At 40.2% G+C, this 18544-nt stretch overlaps 1 protein-coding gene across 1 annotated transcript; it reads left to right on the top strand.

Moving 5' to 3' along the window:
* The first annotated feature begins 1389 nt into the window (after positions 1-1389).
* Positions 1390-17063, top strand: dnajc5ga (DnaJ (Hsp40) homolog, subfamily C, member 5 gamma a). Its single transcript, XM_070849445.1, has 7 exons — positions 1390-1478; positions 9681-9808; positions 11544-11757; positions 12380-12536; positions 14886-15064; positions 15850-15889; positions 16429-17063. Exons 2-5 carry the CDS (start codon positions 9690-9692, stop codon positions 15059-15061), a joined length of 666 nt encoding a protein of 221 aa, XP_070705546.1. The 5' UTR covers positions 1390-1478; positions 9681-9689; the 3' UTR covers positions 15062-15064; positions 15850-15889; positions 16429-17063.
* The last annotated feature ends 1481 nt before the right edge of the window (positions 17064-18544 follow it).

The following is an 18544-nucleotide window of genomic DNA, read 5'->3' as shown; positions in this document are numbered from 1 at the left end:
ACTGTTTATTTACTCAAAAATACATTTTTTTTGTTTGCATATTAACCCACACTCCACTTGAGCCTTTAATTTAACTACATACTGTACCTCATCAGCCCTGTCAGGATGTGAAGACGCCATCTTAATGTAATTAATTCTAATTGATTTTGACTCCATTTTTTTTCCATCAAACAGGTTTTATGTCTTTAAATGCTTTTGTCCACTTATTGCAGTGATTGTGCTTCCAAAAATCAGAGCGTCGTGAGAGAAAGGCAGTTAAAATAATCTTATTTCAAGGTTCAGTTAGTCACTTTTTCAGGAGTCAAAGATCCCAGGTTTTATTGTTGTTACTCAGTACCATGTAATGTAGATTACAGCTCTATAATCTATACAAAAGTAGCACCAGAGAAAGAAATAAAAAAGGAAAATTATTTTAACACGGAATATATACAGTTATTTATAAAATAATATATATACAATAATACTACGTATATTTTGTCCAAAATAAAATAAATAATACAGATGTTGATGGATTTCCATCACTGTCCTTAAAGGTGCTGATTGTTGGACCATTTGTTTAATAACAGTTTGGCTCTGTAGTAAAATCATATCATATTGAGCAACACATTGTTTAGATATGACTTTGCACAGAAGAGCAGGAAGAGAAGTCAAATAGTCAAAGCATGTGATGGTTTAAAAAAAAAAGTGTTGTGTCAACAAATGCTGCATTCAGTAACTGTCTGAAAAATCTAAATCCAATCTAATTCACAAGGGTGCATGAATGACTCAGCAGAGTTTTAAATATGGAGGTAAAATGCGATGAGATAATAACAAATAAATAAAATACATCATAAATTCGGACTCCTCTGTGACACTGCCGAGACGTTTAAGGCCCAGACTGGATACACCTCGTGGCTTTTAAGTCCCTGTATTTTAATGTTATTTTCTGACATTCTATGAAAATAACACCTGTTCTTGTTTTTATTCTCTATAATTTTATTTTTTAAGGATATTTGCAGATGAACATACTAATTTCCTCTTCAAAATCCTGAGATATACAGATTTCTGATGAATAATTCACTTAAAAATCATTATTACAGCACATTGAACGCCCCTTTTCCTGCTCTGTACTCTCCAACTGCTCCAATCAGCTCAGGGATTATTAATTTGAGAAATAAATAAAGATCAGATTTTGTTATTAGCTGATGTGTCTCGAAAGGTGGATTTTGGTGGAAACCTTGAAAGCAACATCCGATCCGTCTTCATTTCCTGGAAGGAGGCGGCAGCCAATCACAGCGCACATCCTCTGGCACACAGAAGAAGAAGAAGAAGAAGACGAGGAAGAAGAGAAGAAGAAGAGCAGCCGGACACAGCGGGCTACCACTTCTCAGACACCGGGCTAATATGAGCCTTCAAAGTGCGGGTTGAGACATTAAACCGGATGCCTCTATGATCCAGCTAACCTTACAGCGAGATATACAGTCTTCAGTTTGCACAAGGTAATGCATTTCGGCTGTACTAAAGCAGCTAGCGGCGGGTTAGCTAGCCGTTGGTAGCTGTCACGGTCACGTACGCCAAACTCCATTCAAAAATCTGCCAGTTTAAGGTTGACTTGCTTCTCTACTAAGGTCGCATAACTGTATTACCGAGAAGCCATACAATTATTCTAACTGTCTTATAAAACATTATCATGCGCTTTCAGTACGAACTTGTCTTAAAACATCATACAAAATGTATTTGTACACGTATAGCGCTATAGAAATTGGAGGGCGGTGGCAGCTATTGTGGATTTGGACTTCTGTTGAAATAATGCTGCATGCATGTGTTTGGTAAATGCTGAATCGTAGCTTACGCGCAGAAAATCGTAAAGCCTAGTTTTGCTGTGGTAAGATTGCACTTGCAGGCATACATGCATTAAATTGCAAGAATTCTAAATGCAGTTTGGTTTATCTGCAGCAGCGTTGGGGGCTACTAGCAGGTTGCTTAATCTACCAGGCCACGAGTAAGTGATGTTTTGTCTTGAATTAAACACCTGTAGTGGTGATTATAGCACATGCATCTGTCTAACTGTGAGTTACATGCCAGTTTATTTGTATGATTAAGAACCCCAAAGAGAAATAACTGTTGACAGAACAAGGAGAAACCAGTGAAACTGTTAAAATGTTCCCTTTTTTTGACATGTGTTTATGAATAATAGACTGCAGAATAGAAAGTATTTCTCCGTGTGCAGGGAGATTAGCAAAGGATTAGAGCTCCACAAGGACAAACAGACGACAATCACGCGGCATTCCTTCTTCCCTCATACTGGACCATCATCCCCAAAAACTCTTTCTCCCAGAGCAACATGCACTCTAATCACAACTTCACCTTTCTACTAACTTATGTTTTAATTTAGTTTATGTGGAGACAAAAAGGCTGCAAAGTGTCCAAACTGGTAAAACTGTCCACCACTAACTTAACTGTTATTATCACTTGCCTGAGCTGTCTCCAACAAGTTCTGTCACTCACATCTTTTAAGTTATAGATTAATGTTAACCTGCTATAACAGTTTGTTGCTGTATATACTGTTTATACTGTATATATCCACCTTCCCCATGTATGTAGCGTAATCTCACATATTTATTCCAGCATCTTTGCATCATTCCACTACTGTCTTCAGCTGCTCTATACTTACATACTTGAATTTCTATATCTATATTTACATTTGTAGGTAGTGGTTAAATGTTATGCTTCAGCTATAAGTTCAGCTTTATTGTTCTTGTGTTCCTGTATGTCTCTTTCTGTGTAAGTACATGAGAGCAGTGGAAAAACAGGAGTTGAATTCCTTGTATGTGTTCACATACTTGGTGAATGGAGCTGATTCTGATTCTATAATCACTAGAAAATAATACAGATAAGATATCCAGGTTAGGAGATTTGGTTATGTTGTCAGCACAACAGCAAACAGACGTGCACGACCCAGAGATTATATTTGCATTTAAGAAATATAAAGTGTATGATGTGCCCACAAAGTCAACACTGAACAACTTAAAACAAATTAAACGTTTTATTATCAGTGCGGCATGTTTTAGAAGAATACTGTTATCAGCTTGAAGCCTTTCTTCTTCCCACACATAAGCAGATTGAATGCAAGGAGATCTTACTTTTGACCCTAAACATATGCAGCATCGCAGTTGGAGCCGAAGTGGAGGTGAGAGTCTGTTAATCCCAGTGATGTGCCTGTCCGAGCGCATCTCAGCCTGACTTTGGTGGACTTTTCTATTTCAGTGCTACTTTTAATAGTGTCTCAATTTATCTGATTTTGGCTTTTGTGACTCCAAAAGAAAAATCCAGCAGAAATTCAGCCACATCTTCGGCCTCACTGCTTCATCATCAGCTTACAGACGTTCATCGTCATGCCCGCCTCCTCATGTGTGTCTGTTTAAGCCGACGTCCACACCAGCGCCACAACTGAACGTACAGCTTTTTTTCTATTAATCAATACATTTATTTATTACATTTGAATATACACATTTGATACAGTTCAGTAGACACTTACAGACTAACAGGCTTGCTGCTCCAACCTTTATAAGACACATAAAAGGAGGATTTTCCTCAAGGAAACATGTATCAGACGTATAGAGTGAAGGCTAAACTGCTTATTTTCTGCTTATTCATGCTGCTGCCTGCATTGACTTTGACTCGACTCTCTTAGAACCAAATGCTGAAGGTCCTCAAACTCATAAGTCCTGTCATATTTGGCCCCTTTGGCTTGTGATATAATAAGCTTTTATGTGGGCACAGTGCAGTCATCAGGTCTGAGTCTTAAAAAATGGTGAAACTATCAGGCAGAGCTGTTTTGTAAGAACGTTTCAGCCTCAGCTGTTGCGATTACATGGTTAACCTGTCACACACCTTTTTTAGAAAGGTGGTTTATTTTTAACAATAAAGTGAGCTATTTTAAGACGTCCTCACATGATTTTTCCTCATTTGTGGATTTTTGACGAGCACTTTTGTCTGAAGAAAAAAAAAGAACGCCTTATTGAGCTGCGCAAAAGAAGACTTTAGAGTTTACTGTTCTGTTCTTTTAATAGCCTTTTTTTTAAAAATTACAATTCAAGCACTTCTAAATATGGACCTGAGATGTTTTGTGTCCATGCTCACACATTTGTTTTTATGCGTTTTGATATTGGTTTGGAAATGCACCATAATGATACTATACCAAAGTATACATGTACTATAAGACAATGTTTTTATCTTCTGTCTTAAATAGGAGAAAATTATTTAACGTCTCTACTTCTTCTCCGGTTTTTGCTGTCTTTACATTACAGAAAAGAAATGGCCTTAAAAAAAAATGTACACTTAAATGAAAGAGCCAGTTAAGCAGTGATAGATGTGCAGTGAGGGTTTATTTGTGATGCAGGTGGTCTTTGCTAATGCAGCTTTTCTGTATTTTCAGTGGGATTTTCAAGCCTTTTTCCCTCAGACACATTTTGGTTATGTGTGATCGAGCAAGCTTGGAAGTTTGAGGGTGACATACATTTGCATTTTTAATACATAAAACCGCAAAACATTTGTGTAGAGATTGTGATCAATGAAGGAATATACAAAATGTACTAGTTTATACATCAGTTTTATTACTGCAAACCTGTGTGTTTCTGATAAAAGGCCCTATAATGCTCTCATTTTTTTAATACACATGCAGTTACTTTGCTTCCCTCCTTTTTTTTTTTTGCTTTTGTCTCTCAGCTGACAGCCTTTCTGCTAAAGAAATAATGCAGCACTTCATAAAACATGGAGTATAAAAGAGTCACAGTCAAATGGTTTAGAAAGGAAGACAAAAGACTCCTCTGTGCGGCTGGTGTCGTGTCATGGTTAATTTTCATACCCTGTCGGCGTGATAAATAAGTACTGTTTCCGTTCATACAGTGCGGGGCAGTTTTTGAAGTCTGCACCACGACGACTGCAGTTAGCCAATTAACTTAATAGACCCGGTTCAGCCATCGATCGCTCCAGTATGAGCTGCGGGGTGGCAGATTGATCACTCAGACCTTTTTATTGCTCTTGACCGTTTCTGTGCGGTAACAAGCAAGTGTCCAAGGCCTCCTCTGTGGTCCTGCTCCCTGCTGCCAGACTGCCTGCCGCTTTGTGCAGCATGTTCGGAGAATTTGGAGTATTTACATCGGCTCCTTGGCGTCCGCAGGAGATGCCATCTGGGCCTGCAGCGTCTCCGTTGTGGCCTTTTCGATGTCCTCTTGCCTGACCAGATTTCTGTCCTGTTATGTGCAATAATTTAGTGTTGTGTACAGTCCAGAGCACACAGATGCTCTCATAGGATGGTTGATAAGATAGTGTCAGTTCTCCGAGCATTCAAAAGGATGGCTGGCTGATTGAAACCGCAGTCGTAGCTGCTGCTAGGGCTGCAACTAATGGTTGTCATTGATTAATCTGTAGATCAGTTTATCTACTAATTGAGGAAATAGTGAAAAGTGTGATTTCATGCAGGACGAGGAGAATCAGCTAGTCTTATAGTATTTCAGAAGCTGGAAACATCAAATGTTGGGAGGTAATCAAAATATTTTCTCCTCCGAGCAGGTGTTTGACTAATTGACTAATTTGCGAATTGAAGACTCTTTACTTACTCAGAGCTTGTCAGCTAATATATTGATTGCCAGCGGTTTTGATAATCGTTTGGTTTGAGTAATTTTTTAAAAAACTTACTTTACTCCTTCATGAATATTTTTGGGTTCTGGACAAAACAAGACATTTGAGGACAAACATCTTGGACTTAAAGAAACACTGATTGACATTTCTCACCATTTTCTGACTATTTTATAGACCAAACAACTCAGTTAATCGAGAAAATAACCAACAGATTAATCGACAATGCAAATAATGAATAACGCCCTAATTAGGGAACCAACTTCAGCATGTTTTCATGTACATGTTGTAATATTTACTTATTGTTTACATTTCTTTATTGGCAGAAGAATTCAGTTTTACTTTCTTCTTGTGTATAATCACACGATAATTTCCACTCTATCTATTTTAAACAAAGTCAGCATCTATTTATTAAAATTTGATTGTATTTAGTTTAATATTCTTTAATAATCGCTGCCATTTTTCTCAGCTACAGTGGTTATCAGATAAAAAAGACCTGAATCTTTTACTTGGCAAGAGAATATAATAGCACTAAATTACAGTACCATCTGTTACAATTACAAATGCATGTACGCAGTGTGAAGCTTAATTTTTGTTTTCACAACAGGAGGCTCTTGACTAATCGGATGAGAGACAATGGAGGCAAAGCTGCTTTCTCTCTCGCTGGTGCAGCACCAGAGCTGGAATTTGGTTCAGGATCTTTTCTCATTAAATGCAAAAAATGACGCTAAAGCACAAATGTGAATGAGGAAGGGAGGCCTTCAGTGCATGCAGAACAGCTTCTACCAAGAGATGCCCCCAGGACGGGGATCACGGCAAATTAAAAATAGTTTGAACACAGTGGAGTTCTGTTTGTGTAGTGTGAGAGCGGTTTCTCTGCTCGCTGTCACTAACTGGCCTGTAACGTGCTGTACAATCTCGGTGCGTCTTGTTTTGAAGTTGTAAGTTTGTTCATATTGGAAGATAAATTAGTTGTTGATGTTGGGTTGTAGTAGTTCTGGATGGAGCAAACTCGCTACGGTAGCTATGATGTTTGTTTTATTAATGGCTTCCTGTAACATATTTCAGTGTTAAAACAACTAGTCGGCTACTTTTATAGACAGAAAATTCAACAGCGTTACAATTTTGATAATAGCTGAATAACTTATTCTATAATACTTGAAAATGAATAACAATTAAATACGTTTGCTGCTTTTTTCAGTTGTATGTAATTGGAAATTGAATATCATGTTTTTGGTTGGATAAAACGAATACCTTGAATTTCTGTTTAACCAAAAGCAGCCATTATATCACTTAGTTCAAAGCCACCAGACTCCATTGACAAAAACAGTCATTTTACCCCTCAGAACACAAGAGTTGCTGGTCTACGGCTGCCTTGATTGGTTAGTTTGTGAGTCTGGTGGCTTTGATGTGAGCAGAGAGCGGATCTGTCAGGTCCGTCTCTGCAGGGATCCTTTCCATAACGTTGTCAGACACTTTCGATAACAAGCTGAGTCTGTCAGGAGCAAAAACAACCTTTTTTTTAGTGGACTTACTCTGATTGGGCGCAGTTGCCCTAAAGGATTACACTACAGCCATTGTGACTCATTCACAGCTGGTTCTTGCATCTGCAATATGCACGAAAACATGTTTTATAGTATTAGCCCTGTGTGAATGGACATCTTTGCAGTTTGGACTCGTATTTTATTTGTTTCTGTGCTTTCAAGGATTTCTTGGGATTTTCCAGATTTGGCCCGGTGCAGCGTACATGCAGCCTATTCTTCGATTCCCTCTGTCTGTGCTCTTCTTGTACCGCACTGTGTGTGGATAGTGGATCTGTGGACTCTTGTTTAGTGTGTTGTGGTGAGTGTGTGAGTGAAGGGCTGTCTAGCCAGAGTCTGACCAGGACATTGGCTCTCTCTGACATGGACTTGGACGGGTAATCTGTGAGATCAGCAAAATGTAATCTTCTTTAGTCAACGACCCGCACAGCATTATTTGTTCGGCTGAGTAAGAGTGCGTGCGTGTTTGTGTGTGTGTGTGTGTGTGTGTGTGTGTACAGTTGTCATAGTTTGGTAGAAATCCCTCTGTATATTGTAGTTATGACGCACTAATTCTAAGATGCATGGATGGATTTATTCATTCTTTTGATCACGAGACAAACATGATGCTGCTTCACCTTAAGACAGTTATCACATACACTTACAAACTGTCGAGGATTAAATTACACAATAAAGCCCACAGGCTTATTTCCATTGTGATCCTCTGAGGCAGAGAGGGCAGTGTGCAAGATGAAGAAGTTTGGCAAGTATGTGCAAATACAATATGCATTTAATCACTTAACAGGAATAAAATAAATGGACAAGTCAGTTCAGTTCAATAGAGAGAGAGAGATAAATACTGAGTTTCAGTGATGCCTAAAGTTTATTCCATTCTATTGCAGCCTTGTATTAAAAAGGTTTTTATGCCAGCTATGAAACAATGGTGGTCATGGATGTGATTTTTAAAGGTGCTTTTATTTGTACGATTAAACTCAGGAAGTTCGACTCTGTACTTCACTGGTCAGGCCTTGTTAAATTCAGGGGGCACTACGCGCTTGCAGACCTGCGGCATCAGGAGTGAAGTCTGCAGTGGGACTGGAAGCACAAAAGATGGAGATAACAAAAACCTTTGTGGTGCACTTGGCTTTATGCATTCAGAAACCGAAAACTAACATCTTACTTTGCCATAAACACGCACTAATTCAACCTACTCACAGAGGAAAAGCATGTTGTTTTTTTTCATATCCTGCCACTAACGTGCACCCCTCTACAACTTTTTAAGACATGGCTGATTAAAGTCTCTCAGCTGCTTTCATCTTTTAATTAAACCATCAGTCATAATTTTGATAATTTATTAATTGTTTAAGTGTCAAATATTTACTAATATAAGCTTAAAAAATGTGACGTTTTGCTCCTTTTCTTGATTTTTATATCATTTTATTCTGAATATGTTTGAGTTTTGGATGTTTTGGTCAGAAAAACAAAGACATTTGAAGATTCCTCTCGTGGGCTTTTTAAATTAAAAGCCCAATTATTAAGTTAATTATAATTCAGTTCACAATTCAAGTTTAATTTAAGAAAAATGTGGTCTATTTAGAGGATGAGAAAGAAGCTGCACTGCCCGACGCTGTCTCCCTGAAAGCACCCGTGAAGTGACAACAAAATATTAGTTAACTAGATATTTTATATTTCAGTTGCAGGGTTTATTTCCCTCATCCTGCACGGAGCGACGGTTTTATCTGAAAGGAAACCAGTACTGGCAGCGCAGATCTTTCTCGTCGGGACTGGCTGCTCTTAACAACACCGTGGAGAGGAATGTGTTGTGCTGATAAAAATCTTGCTCATGATGCTGTTCAGTCAACGCTGTAGGCTCATTAGAAACAACCCCCCCCCTCTCGTACAACTGCAGAGCAATTGGTTTACATGGGCATTAACATAATAATCCTGGTCTTTGTTAACAGGAGGAGGAAGAGGTCCTCCTCGCTGCTTGGAGAAAAGTCTCTGCTTCTTCTTGGGGTTGGTCCTGATTATTTCAAAAGCATCTCACTCTTGAGAAAGAACCACTGATTAGTATGTTGTGTTGTAATTATAGTTGCTTCCGGTGTGTGATACTTGTCTTATGGAAGTCCGCCCTGTATTAACAGATTTGCTCTGTTGCAGTGTTTTATAATTTCATCTCTGTGTCCTGACGTTTGTTTCCTACTGCAGAAACACTTTAAATTGAAGTGTCTGTATCAGATAATTTAAATTTCACAGAGTGTTCATTGATGTATTTGGTCTTTCTTGTCTGAATACGCTCTAGCCTAAAGCAAGAGGTCACGTGCAACATTTAGCCCTCCAGCGCTGTGTGTATTTCTGAAACCCTTCCCTGTGTACTGACTTGATGCACTACACAGTTGCACACAGTCTAGGCTCGTTCAGTGCCGTGAGTATTCTGTTTTGGCAGCGGGCGACAATATTTGGCGCCTAATCCCTCTCTGTGATATTTAATAAAATGTCATCATCATCATCATCGTCTCTAAATGATTTTTGTCTCAACAGAGGTGAGCCATGGCTGAAGCGAACCCCCCGCGTCCCCAAAGGAAGATGTCCACAGCAGGAGAGAGTGTGTACAAAGTGCTAGGGCTGGAGAAAGGAGCTACAGCTGAGGACATCAAGAAAGCATACAGGTAAGCAGTCTGAGCGCCCAGTAGTCTGAATTATTGCTCAAATTAAGCTGTTTCAACAGCGTCCTCAGAAAGGATTAGGTTCTCCAGAGTAGGCAGGCTAAACACAGTGTAATTGTTACTTTATGTATTTCCTAAATCCTTTAAATTTGTGTAATCCTGTTCCTGATTGTGTGGACATGTTTTGCCCTGTAAGTGGTCAGATTACTCAAGCGCTATTCGGAGACATTCCTCCAAGAGTCGTGTTGCCAAAGAGCACATTTCTGCCTAAATAAATGGAGATAAGCTGGAATGAAAGCAGTATTTTCACTATTTAATCAAAGCGAATATTTTTTTTTTCTCTCTCTTCTGGCAAAAAGCTTATAAGACTTTATTCCGATGTCATTTTGAAAATATTAAATTTATATTTAAAGCCACACATAGCAGCACAAACAGCCTTCTTCAGGGTGGAGTGCACCCTCATCTTCTCCACCACCACCTTTGTGTCGTCTCATGGAATCAAAACATGGTTGAAAATGCGGCTATATGAAACAGATATTTATTTTATATTTGAGAAGCTCGAAGCAGCATGTCATTAATCAGTTATCATCACTGTAATTAAGGCTGCAACTGATTGTTTTCATTACTTATTAATCTGCTTGTTTCCACTAATTTTCCAAACAAATCCATCACTTTTTTTGGTCTATAAAATGTCTCAGTTGCTCATTTCATCATCGCCATATGAGACAAAACTAGCTTGTTGTTATGGTTGTTAAGGCTGTTATGTTTTCAGGTTGTCTGTCTGTCTGTCCCGTTCTCATGAAGGCCTGGAGGAAATGTCTTCACGTTTTTGTACAAACGTCCACTTAGAGTCAACTGATTACATTTTGGTGGTCGAAGGTCAGCGTCACTGTGACCTCACAAAAGATGCTTTTGGCCATAACTCAAGACTTCATTCACTTGTTATGACAACAATTCAACACAAATGTTGATGACATTTTACATCCAAAAGGCCAAAGGTCAAACAGCACTTGTCTGGCTGGTATTCAGCACCGTAGCTCAGGAACAGAAGGGGGGGGCTGTGACCATATTTCACATTTGATTGGACACTTGAATCGCTGACAGTGATCTTGCCCTCCTTGAGGCTGTGGAGGCTGCACACACTGAAGGACCCTCAGGAAGAGCAGCCTGCTCTGTTCTTTCTGGAAAAGGGCTACAGTTGTTGTGAACCAGGAGAGGGGCCCTCCTGCCCCTCTGGTGGGGCATTCAGGTTCAGCTTCAGGTGACAAAGCTCTCCATCAGTCCTGTGACAATAGTTTATCACACAGACATGGAGGTAAAGTGCAACTTGACTGGTTAGCGGAGGCGTTAAAATGTGACACATTCGCTTTAGTTGCTTGAAAAATGACAAATGATGATAAAAGTAGCTTCTGATTCATTTTTCTGTCATTATTTCAGCTGTAATTGCAATGTAGATCATTTTTCTGTCAATCAGATAATCAATTACTCAGTTCAACAGTCTGACTGTTAGAAACCCATCTATGATAGACTATAAAAAAAGAAGCTCGCTATGAGCTGTTAAAGAGAAGAGTTATTTGGCTGCCGATGTTACTTTATAACCTCGACGTCCTGGGTTTGAATTAAGCCGATAATATATAATAATAAATAGAACGTCAACCTTCACTTGACACTTTTGCACATCCTGCCCTGCTTCACGTCACATTCATTGATGTCCTGTGTGCTCTGTCTGTCCCGTCAGGAAGCTAGCGTTGAAGTACCACCCAGACAAGAACCCCGAAAACCCAGAGGCAGCGGAGAAGTTCAAGGAGATCAACAACGCCAACTCCATTTTGACCGATGAGACCAAGAGGAAGATCTACGACGAGTATGGCTCCATGGGCCTTTACGTGTCCGAGCAGTTCGGAGAGGAGAGCGTCAAATATTACTTCCTCATGTCCAAATGGTGGTTCAAGGTTGGTGCTTTGGGTTTCAGTCGTTACTGTTATTAGGGTTTGTCTTGTTTTCTTATTCTGTCAGTGTAATATTGATCATTTCTACAGTAGAAGCTATTCGGCTAATTTATCTGTCATGTGATCGATATACCACCACAAAAATACCATGTAATCAAAACCTAAATCGTCTTAATTACTAAAAATACAATATAATGCTATTTACAAAACTCAAAGCCCTCGGTTTACATAAAAAAAAAAACTTTTTGAAAATGATCTATAACCATAAATACAGAGTAATATATTACACTTTTCCATCTTAATCCATCATTGGGAGCAAAGGTTGTCGATGCTCCCTTCATGAAGCTTATTGTGCTTCGTGAGCTATAGTTCAAATAAAGTTTATTGTGTCGTCCTTTTGTCTGCAAATGAAGTAAACTTCTGATTTTGTGTGGGAATCTTCTTTCTTTTATAGATAATGTACCTTTTTTCTTTTGTCCATGTTGCTCACACTGTCCCATGCAGACCTACATATCTAATCTGTTGTTTTGTGTTGATTATCTGGAGACAAAGACAGTTCTGTCCGATCCGTCTGTTTGCTGTCGTGCGGCTGAACGTTGCTCTGTTTGCCCGTTAATCCCTGCAGGGTCTGGTGCTGTGCTGTACACTGTTCAGCTGCTGCTGCTGCTGCTGCTGCTGCTGTTTCTGCTGTGGGAAGTGTAAACCACCCGAGGACGATGAGAACTACCAGTATGTCGACCCTGAAGATCTGGAGGCCCAAATCAAAGCGGAGCAGGACGGAGGTGAGACGGTGTTTGACGTAGTTCTTGTAGTTGAGCACTGACCTCACTGTTATTACTGTTAACGTGGTTCTTCAACAGGTTTATTTGTTTTTCTGGGTTTTTGTTTGTTTGTAGTTTGATGAGTTCTATCTTGCATAACTTTGCTTGGTGATTGACTACTGTACGTCCAAGTCAACCACTTCCTTATCACCCGAATAACAATCACATTAGAGCTGCAACAGTTAATTGATAAGTTATTAAATATTAAATGAAGTGCCAGCTAATCAATTTTTTAATTTAAAAAGTCAAAATTCTCTTATTCCAGCTTCTAAAATGTGAATATTTTCTAGTTTCTTTACTCCTTTTTGACATTAAACTGTGTATCTTTGGTTTGTGGACAAAACTAGACAGTTGCAGACGTCTTCTTGGGTTTTGGGAAACGGTGATCAGCATTTTTCACCATTTTGTTAGTTAGTTAGTTAGTTTCAGCGCTAATTCACATTAGATCATAGACTGAAACAGGCAGGGGAGGAGGTCTGCAATAACTTTCCCCTGCTATTAAACCGTGAACTTTATGTCATATGAACTAATGTGCTCAGTTGTAAATTCTGAATCATTTGCTGATTTTTTTTTTTTTTTTCTTGACACAATCACATGCAGTAAATGTATTATTGGGAATTGTTGACTCAGACTAACGGAGTGCCTGAAAGAAAGTTGATTGTTACAGGAATCACATTGTAACTGTCCTGGTTTAAGGCCGATTGTAGCCTTGTTTTTAAGACAGGGATGTGGAAAAATGTCTGACTTTATTTCAGCTGAGCTTTAGGAGGCTGAAATTCAGTCCCAAATATTTCTTCAGCTTAAGTGAAAACAGGAGACGTTAAACTTCTATAATGTTGGTTTTTCATAACTCGGCTTCTTCCTTCTTTACGGCACTTATGGAGTCTAGAGTGAAGTGGTGAATAGTTTAAGATCCGATCGTTGTTGCTCGTCTGATTCTTCCACTCTTGTGTTGAGACTTCTGTGTTTATAGCAGGAAAGGTACAAGTTATTTTCCTTGGACTTAAAATGTGTCCTGTTGTGACTATATTTAAAATCTCTGAGTCCCTCTTAAAGACCAGAAGCATCTCATGCACATACTGTAACTGGATTCACGCCCTTGTTGGCTCATGTGTGCACATTTTGGTTTTTTTTGGTGGTTTTACTATTTGGAGGAGGAAAATGACCTGTTTGTGCCCCCAGCAGTTCCCTAGCCTTTTAAATATCTTCTCTTTCAGCTGCTCTGGCAAATAAGTGCCTTTCTTTTTTTTTATCTGAAGTTAAAATATATTGTAATACCTCCAAATTCTTAATTCTTGCCAGTCTCATTTTCATTCACCCTCCTGAAGTGTTCAGTCTCTTCTGTATTTCCCTGGAAGTACATTTAATCATCAGTGTAGCAAACTGTGCTTACTTTCTGACTATCCTTCTATCCTTTAGTCAGCCATACAGGCAGGCAGGAAACACGGGGATGGAGGGAGGAGGCTGAAGGATAAAGTCAGGCTGTTGCTGTAATGTGGTCTGCACCTCTCACCAGCTAAGAAGACCTAAGAAACATAAATGCCAACAACGCTGGAGGCTACAAAATGATGCTGACTCCATTCTGTTGCTTTTATTATGCAACTTTTACATACTTTTGAGAGTCATAAAGTCACAGCAGTAACTATTAGTCATACCAGATGAAATAAGGCTGCAGCAGTAAAGTGTATTCAGTCATATATATATATATTTCATCAGGTAATGTCACTGAGACCAAGATCTGGTTTGGACGAGAGGCCTGAGTGAGGAAAAACAGACATGGCTAACAAAACAATAGGTTATATACATAACATACAAAGGTTACAGCCACATGTAACAAGCAGCCTACTGCAGCCTGAATCAAGTTGTTTTAATGGAGAGTGAGATTCATGAGAATAAATCTCCATAAGTCAAGCACAGACATGATGGTTGTACAATAACTCTCCTTTCCTCCAGACAGAAACGGATTGTAAGAAAGTCATTAGTCTTCTTTATCTTTAGTTTCTGTGCCAGTTGCTTCACAAGCTGTTTATAAGTGAGACAGATTCCCAGGTGCTGTGAAGACTAGACGATTTAAGTTGCAGTTAATTGAGTAGCGGTGCTTTTTATTGCTTATAAATTCATCTTTTCATTTCACATGTCTTGGTTTAAATCCAGTAACAAACATAGATTAACTTCACCTTTAATCTATTAATATTGAAATCTGTAGAAAAGTGAAAGCGTAACCGACCCAACGCTCTCTGCTACTTCACCAGTGATTTTTAACACACTCTCACATTGCAGGATTCGTGTTTTCATGCTCCAACCCAACAGGTTACACAGTAATCATAGGCCAGCCCACATCTAATCTGGGTCCAGAAAGCCCAGAGGGCCAGAGTCAGCCCATCCCCCTGCCAATGCCCATGCCTCCAGCTGAGCCCCAGTCGCCGACCTCGGCCGATCCAGCAGGCGAAGAAAACCCCGGAGAGACTTTACCAGAGTCGAAATGACTCGTAAGAGCCGCCTCGCCTTAATTTATGTGTCGCATCACCCATTCATTCATCCGTTTTGTCTGGATGTGCGAGAAGTTGTCTTCGTCCTTCGTGTTGCTCGTCCGTGCTTGTCAGCTGGCTGCCTGGCTCTTCACTCATCCATAACAAACCGCTCGTGCTGTCCAATTACAGCTGTTAAGCACCTTTACTGCAGCATTCATCATGTCACTCCAGTCATCCTGTACATGCATGTGTTTATTTATTTCCATGCTCTCCATATGCTTGTTTCCAGTGTTTCGTTAAGTCGCTGTGCTGATGCTGTACTGTAAGCATGGCTGAACTAATTAGTGTAGCTTCAACCTACTTCTTTTGTGTGATATTCAGATGGTGTGTTACAGTATGGCCTTTCATCATGAAGAGATAGAAAACTGAAGAAGCCATTCAAATGAATGACATTTCGTGTTATATCAGTGTTGTATTTGACAGATATTTCTTCAAAAGATCAGGTTCTTTGTACTGCATGTCCACTTCTCATCTATCTTCACAAATAGGCTTTGATAATTGATTTGATTTACTGCTTTTGCTCTTTTTATGCCACTTTTCAGTTTAAAATCTAAGCTGCTTTAATCAAAAATAGGTTTTCTTAGTTTTCATTTAGGCTGTTTTAGAACCGTTTTAAATTATAAAGCTTTGGAAATTAGCTTTCTGAAACCTGCAGCCGCCCTGTGTGTTAACAGTGGAGGATGGATGTGTAACACAGTGTCTGACATAAGAGTTAACATGGCTGCCTTCCTCTCCCCCCACAGGGAAGTGACGGAGTGGAAGAGCCTCAACTAGCGGAAACAGGTAGGCATGTTTTTAAATTTGTTCGTATGCAGAGTGAAGCATCAAACAGGCAGATGAAACTCTATAAATAACACTTCTCATTAGACAGGTTGTCTATGGACATGGCACAACTGAGAGACAGTGTTGTGAAGTCGTATGTTAGGAGTCTTTAGGCCCAACCCCTTTTTTATTGTGTTCGCACTGCAAGAAGTTGAAACAGTTGCAGTTTTACATTTTGTGGGACTTTTTTTTTAGCTTCCTACCACAAATAACAGGCAGTAACAGTAAGAAAACAGAGGAAATGGATTGATGGTGAAGTCCAGGCTTTACCTGGCGAATATGCGATGAGGGAAAATTCAATATGAAAACATGATGTTGCTAAATCAACCGTCATACCGTTATGCTGTACCAATCACTTTAGTGCAAACAGAAATACAGCCCTTGAAGGTGTGTAGGGGTGCAGGAGTTCCTCTCGGGGAGTCGCCGTAACTACGGGACACAGTTTGCTCTTGAAGCTGTCTGTTTATCTCAGTTTGACCTCTACTTCTCTCCCTCTTCAGCCTTTCGAGCCCCTATCATGATCCAGCCCCATTCGACTGCTGCCAGCGACACAGAGCCGCCAAGCAGCCCAAAGCCACCAGCCTGCTCACCACACCTCAATCCCCACCCCTCGGTCCACCTGACCTACCCACCGGACAACACCTGTGCGGTGGGCACGTAAAGGCTCTTGACCCCCTCCATGGAGCTCAAGTTATGGAGGAGTATTAAAGCAAATTAAACTACTAGCTGGGCTCTGAAACTGCTGAAAAAAGCCCCTCTCTGAGAAATTTAGCCCCCTTTCTCCTTCCAGCTTGCCACATACTTTAAGCCTAGCCTACGTTAGATGCGATCTTTCCGGCAGCTCAGCCATCCAGGGCTAGGCTCGGCAACATGCCCGGACACCTCACTAATCTGTTCTCGTCATCCCATTACAACCAGTAAGGATGTGACACTGGGCAGGAAGACGGCAAAAACAGGGGGATGTGAAGAATATCATGAAAGGTGATCCTTGTTATTAATCCTCCATCCAGACCAGGACTGGAATTATCTTTTTTTATTCTCTCTCTCTGAACCCTTCCTCTGTTTTGGACTCCGCTGGTCACCAACTGGAGCACTTTTTTATATTTCTCCCCCTTTAACTGGTTTTTGGAGTTGTCCCTCAAAAAGTAAAATGGCTCCAGTGTGGAACTGGATGCAACTTACGACCACATCATCAGACTTAGGGGTGGGCCATGTGACGGTTTAGATTGTGATCGATCTTGAAGGTGTCCACAATCTACTTTTCAGACGAATCGATCGAGATTGAGGTATTTAATGTCCTCTCTCCTTAAACTTCACATAACCCCATCGATCCGCAGACCTGCACCACATGAACAAACCAGTAGAGCGATGTAAGTAACCAGATGGCTACGCTAAATGGACAACTTACTTCACTTGGCTCTTCCCTGGGTGACGTGTTGTAAACGTTGCAATGTGAGTTACAGCCAGCAGTGTGGAGGATGAGGAGCTTGTGCCAAAAAAGAACTCAACGCCAGTGGTACGGGAATGTTTTGCAGTGTCAGATATTTCCCAAGCCAAAGTTAACTGTAAACTAAGTCGAGCAGCGGTGGAGGAAATACCTCCGAGCGTTTCCCTCGGGGCGGCACAGCCTCACTCATCAGCATCCTACAAAATAAAACAAAAGGGTTATGGATAACAGAAGCATGTGTGCGGTCACAGAAAACACGATCACAGTTTAGATCGAGGCTTGTGATTGCAGATTTAGAGATAGATGGTGATATTTTTTTGGCACGATTGCCCACCCCTAATCAGGTGGCAGCAACACGACGATGTGGACTGGTGTGTGTGTGTGGAGCACCTTTTTTTTTTTTTTTTTTTTCTCCTTTCTTCCTCCTCCTTCAGTCATGTTTTACAGCAATTATTCATTTTAACAGTCAGTGAAATATCACATTACATCACAACGTTCATCCTGTCAAATAAAGCTCTAAGCGTTGGGGTAAAAGATTCTTCGATACGCGTCAATCGGGACACTACAGCGAACGGACAAACATGAAGGGGGAGGGAGGACGGCGACCACAGCAGAAGTGACTGCGGGACTGACGGATCGTGACTTTGATGTTAAGTGTTTGAGCCAAAACCTGGAGCTGAAGATTTGGAGCATGGATCAGGAGTAGATTTGAGGTTTCCCTCCCAAACATGCATGCATTTTTTTTTAATTTTTTTGTTGTCCCGGATGCATGCCCACCCCCCCCACTGTACAGCACTGGAATACACTACACAATCCTAAACCACAAAACATGAAATAACTGCCTAGCGTTGCCCCACAGACTCTGGTCACACACACTCTATTTACAAACGCACACTTGTACCAGCCCGTGTGTTATCATGTGCCACCCTCAGCTAAAAAAAAAAAAAAAATACAACCCCCAGCATAATATATCGACTAAAATGGACAATGAAAGACGCCCAACATGGAAACAGAAACACAGCATTTTAGTATGAACTCAAACATACTTGTTATTTATGTTTTGTCAAATGTTTTGTCAGATCTGCATCATTCAGACTATTTGGCCGACCAGAGCCAGGAGCTCCATGTAGCCAGCCAACCCACGACAACGGCTCTGGTACAGGCAGGTA

This window comes from Pempheris klunzingeri, chromosome 18 (assembly GCF_042242105.1).
Source record: "Pempheris klunzingeri isolate RE-2024b chromosome 18, fPemKlu1.hap1, whole genome shotgun sequence".
NCBI classification, from domain to species: domain Eukaryota; kingdom Metazoa; phylum Chordata; class Actinopteri; order Acropomatiformes; family Pempheridae; genus Pempheris; species Pempheris klunzingeri.
The sequence above is the reverse complement of the archived record's forward strand: the minus strand, read 5'-3'. Positions and strand labels throughout refer to the sequence as shown.

Bases quoted from the DNA above. Each gene is read 5' to 3' on its own strand.
- dnajc5ga (XM_070849445.1), top strand. From the start codon at position 9,690: ATGGCTGAAGCGAACCCCCCGCGTCCCCAAAGGAAGATGTCCACAGCA. The intron at 9,809-11,543 runs GTAAGCAGTCTG...CTGTCCCGTCAG, and splicing joins GACATCAAGAAAGCATACAG to GAAGCTAGCGTTGAAGTACC. The intron at 12,537-14,885 runs GTGAGACGGTGT...CCAACCCAACAG, and splicing joins CAAAGCGGAGCAGGACGGAG to GTTACACAGTAATCATAGGC.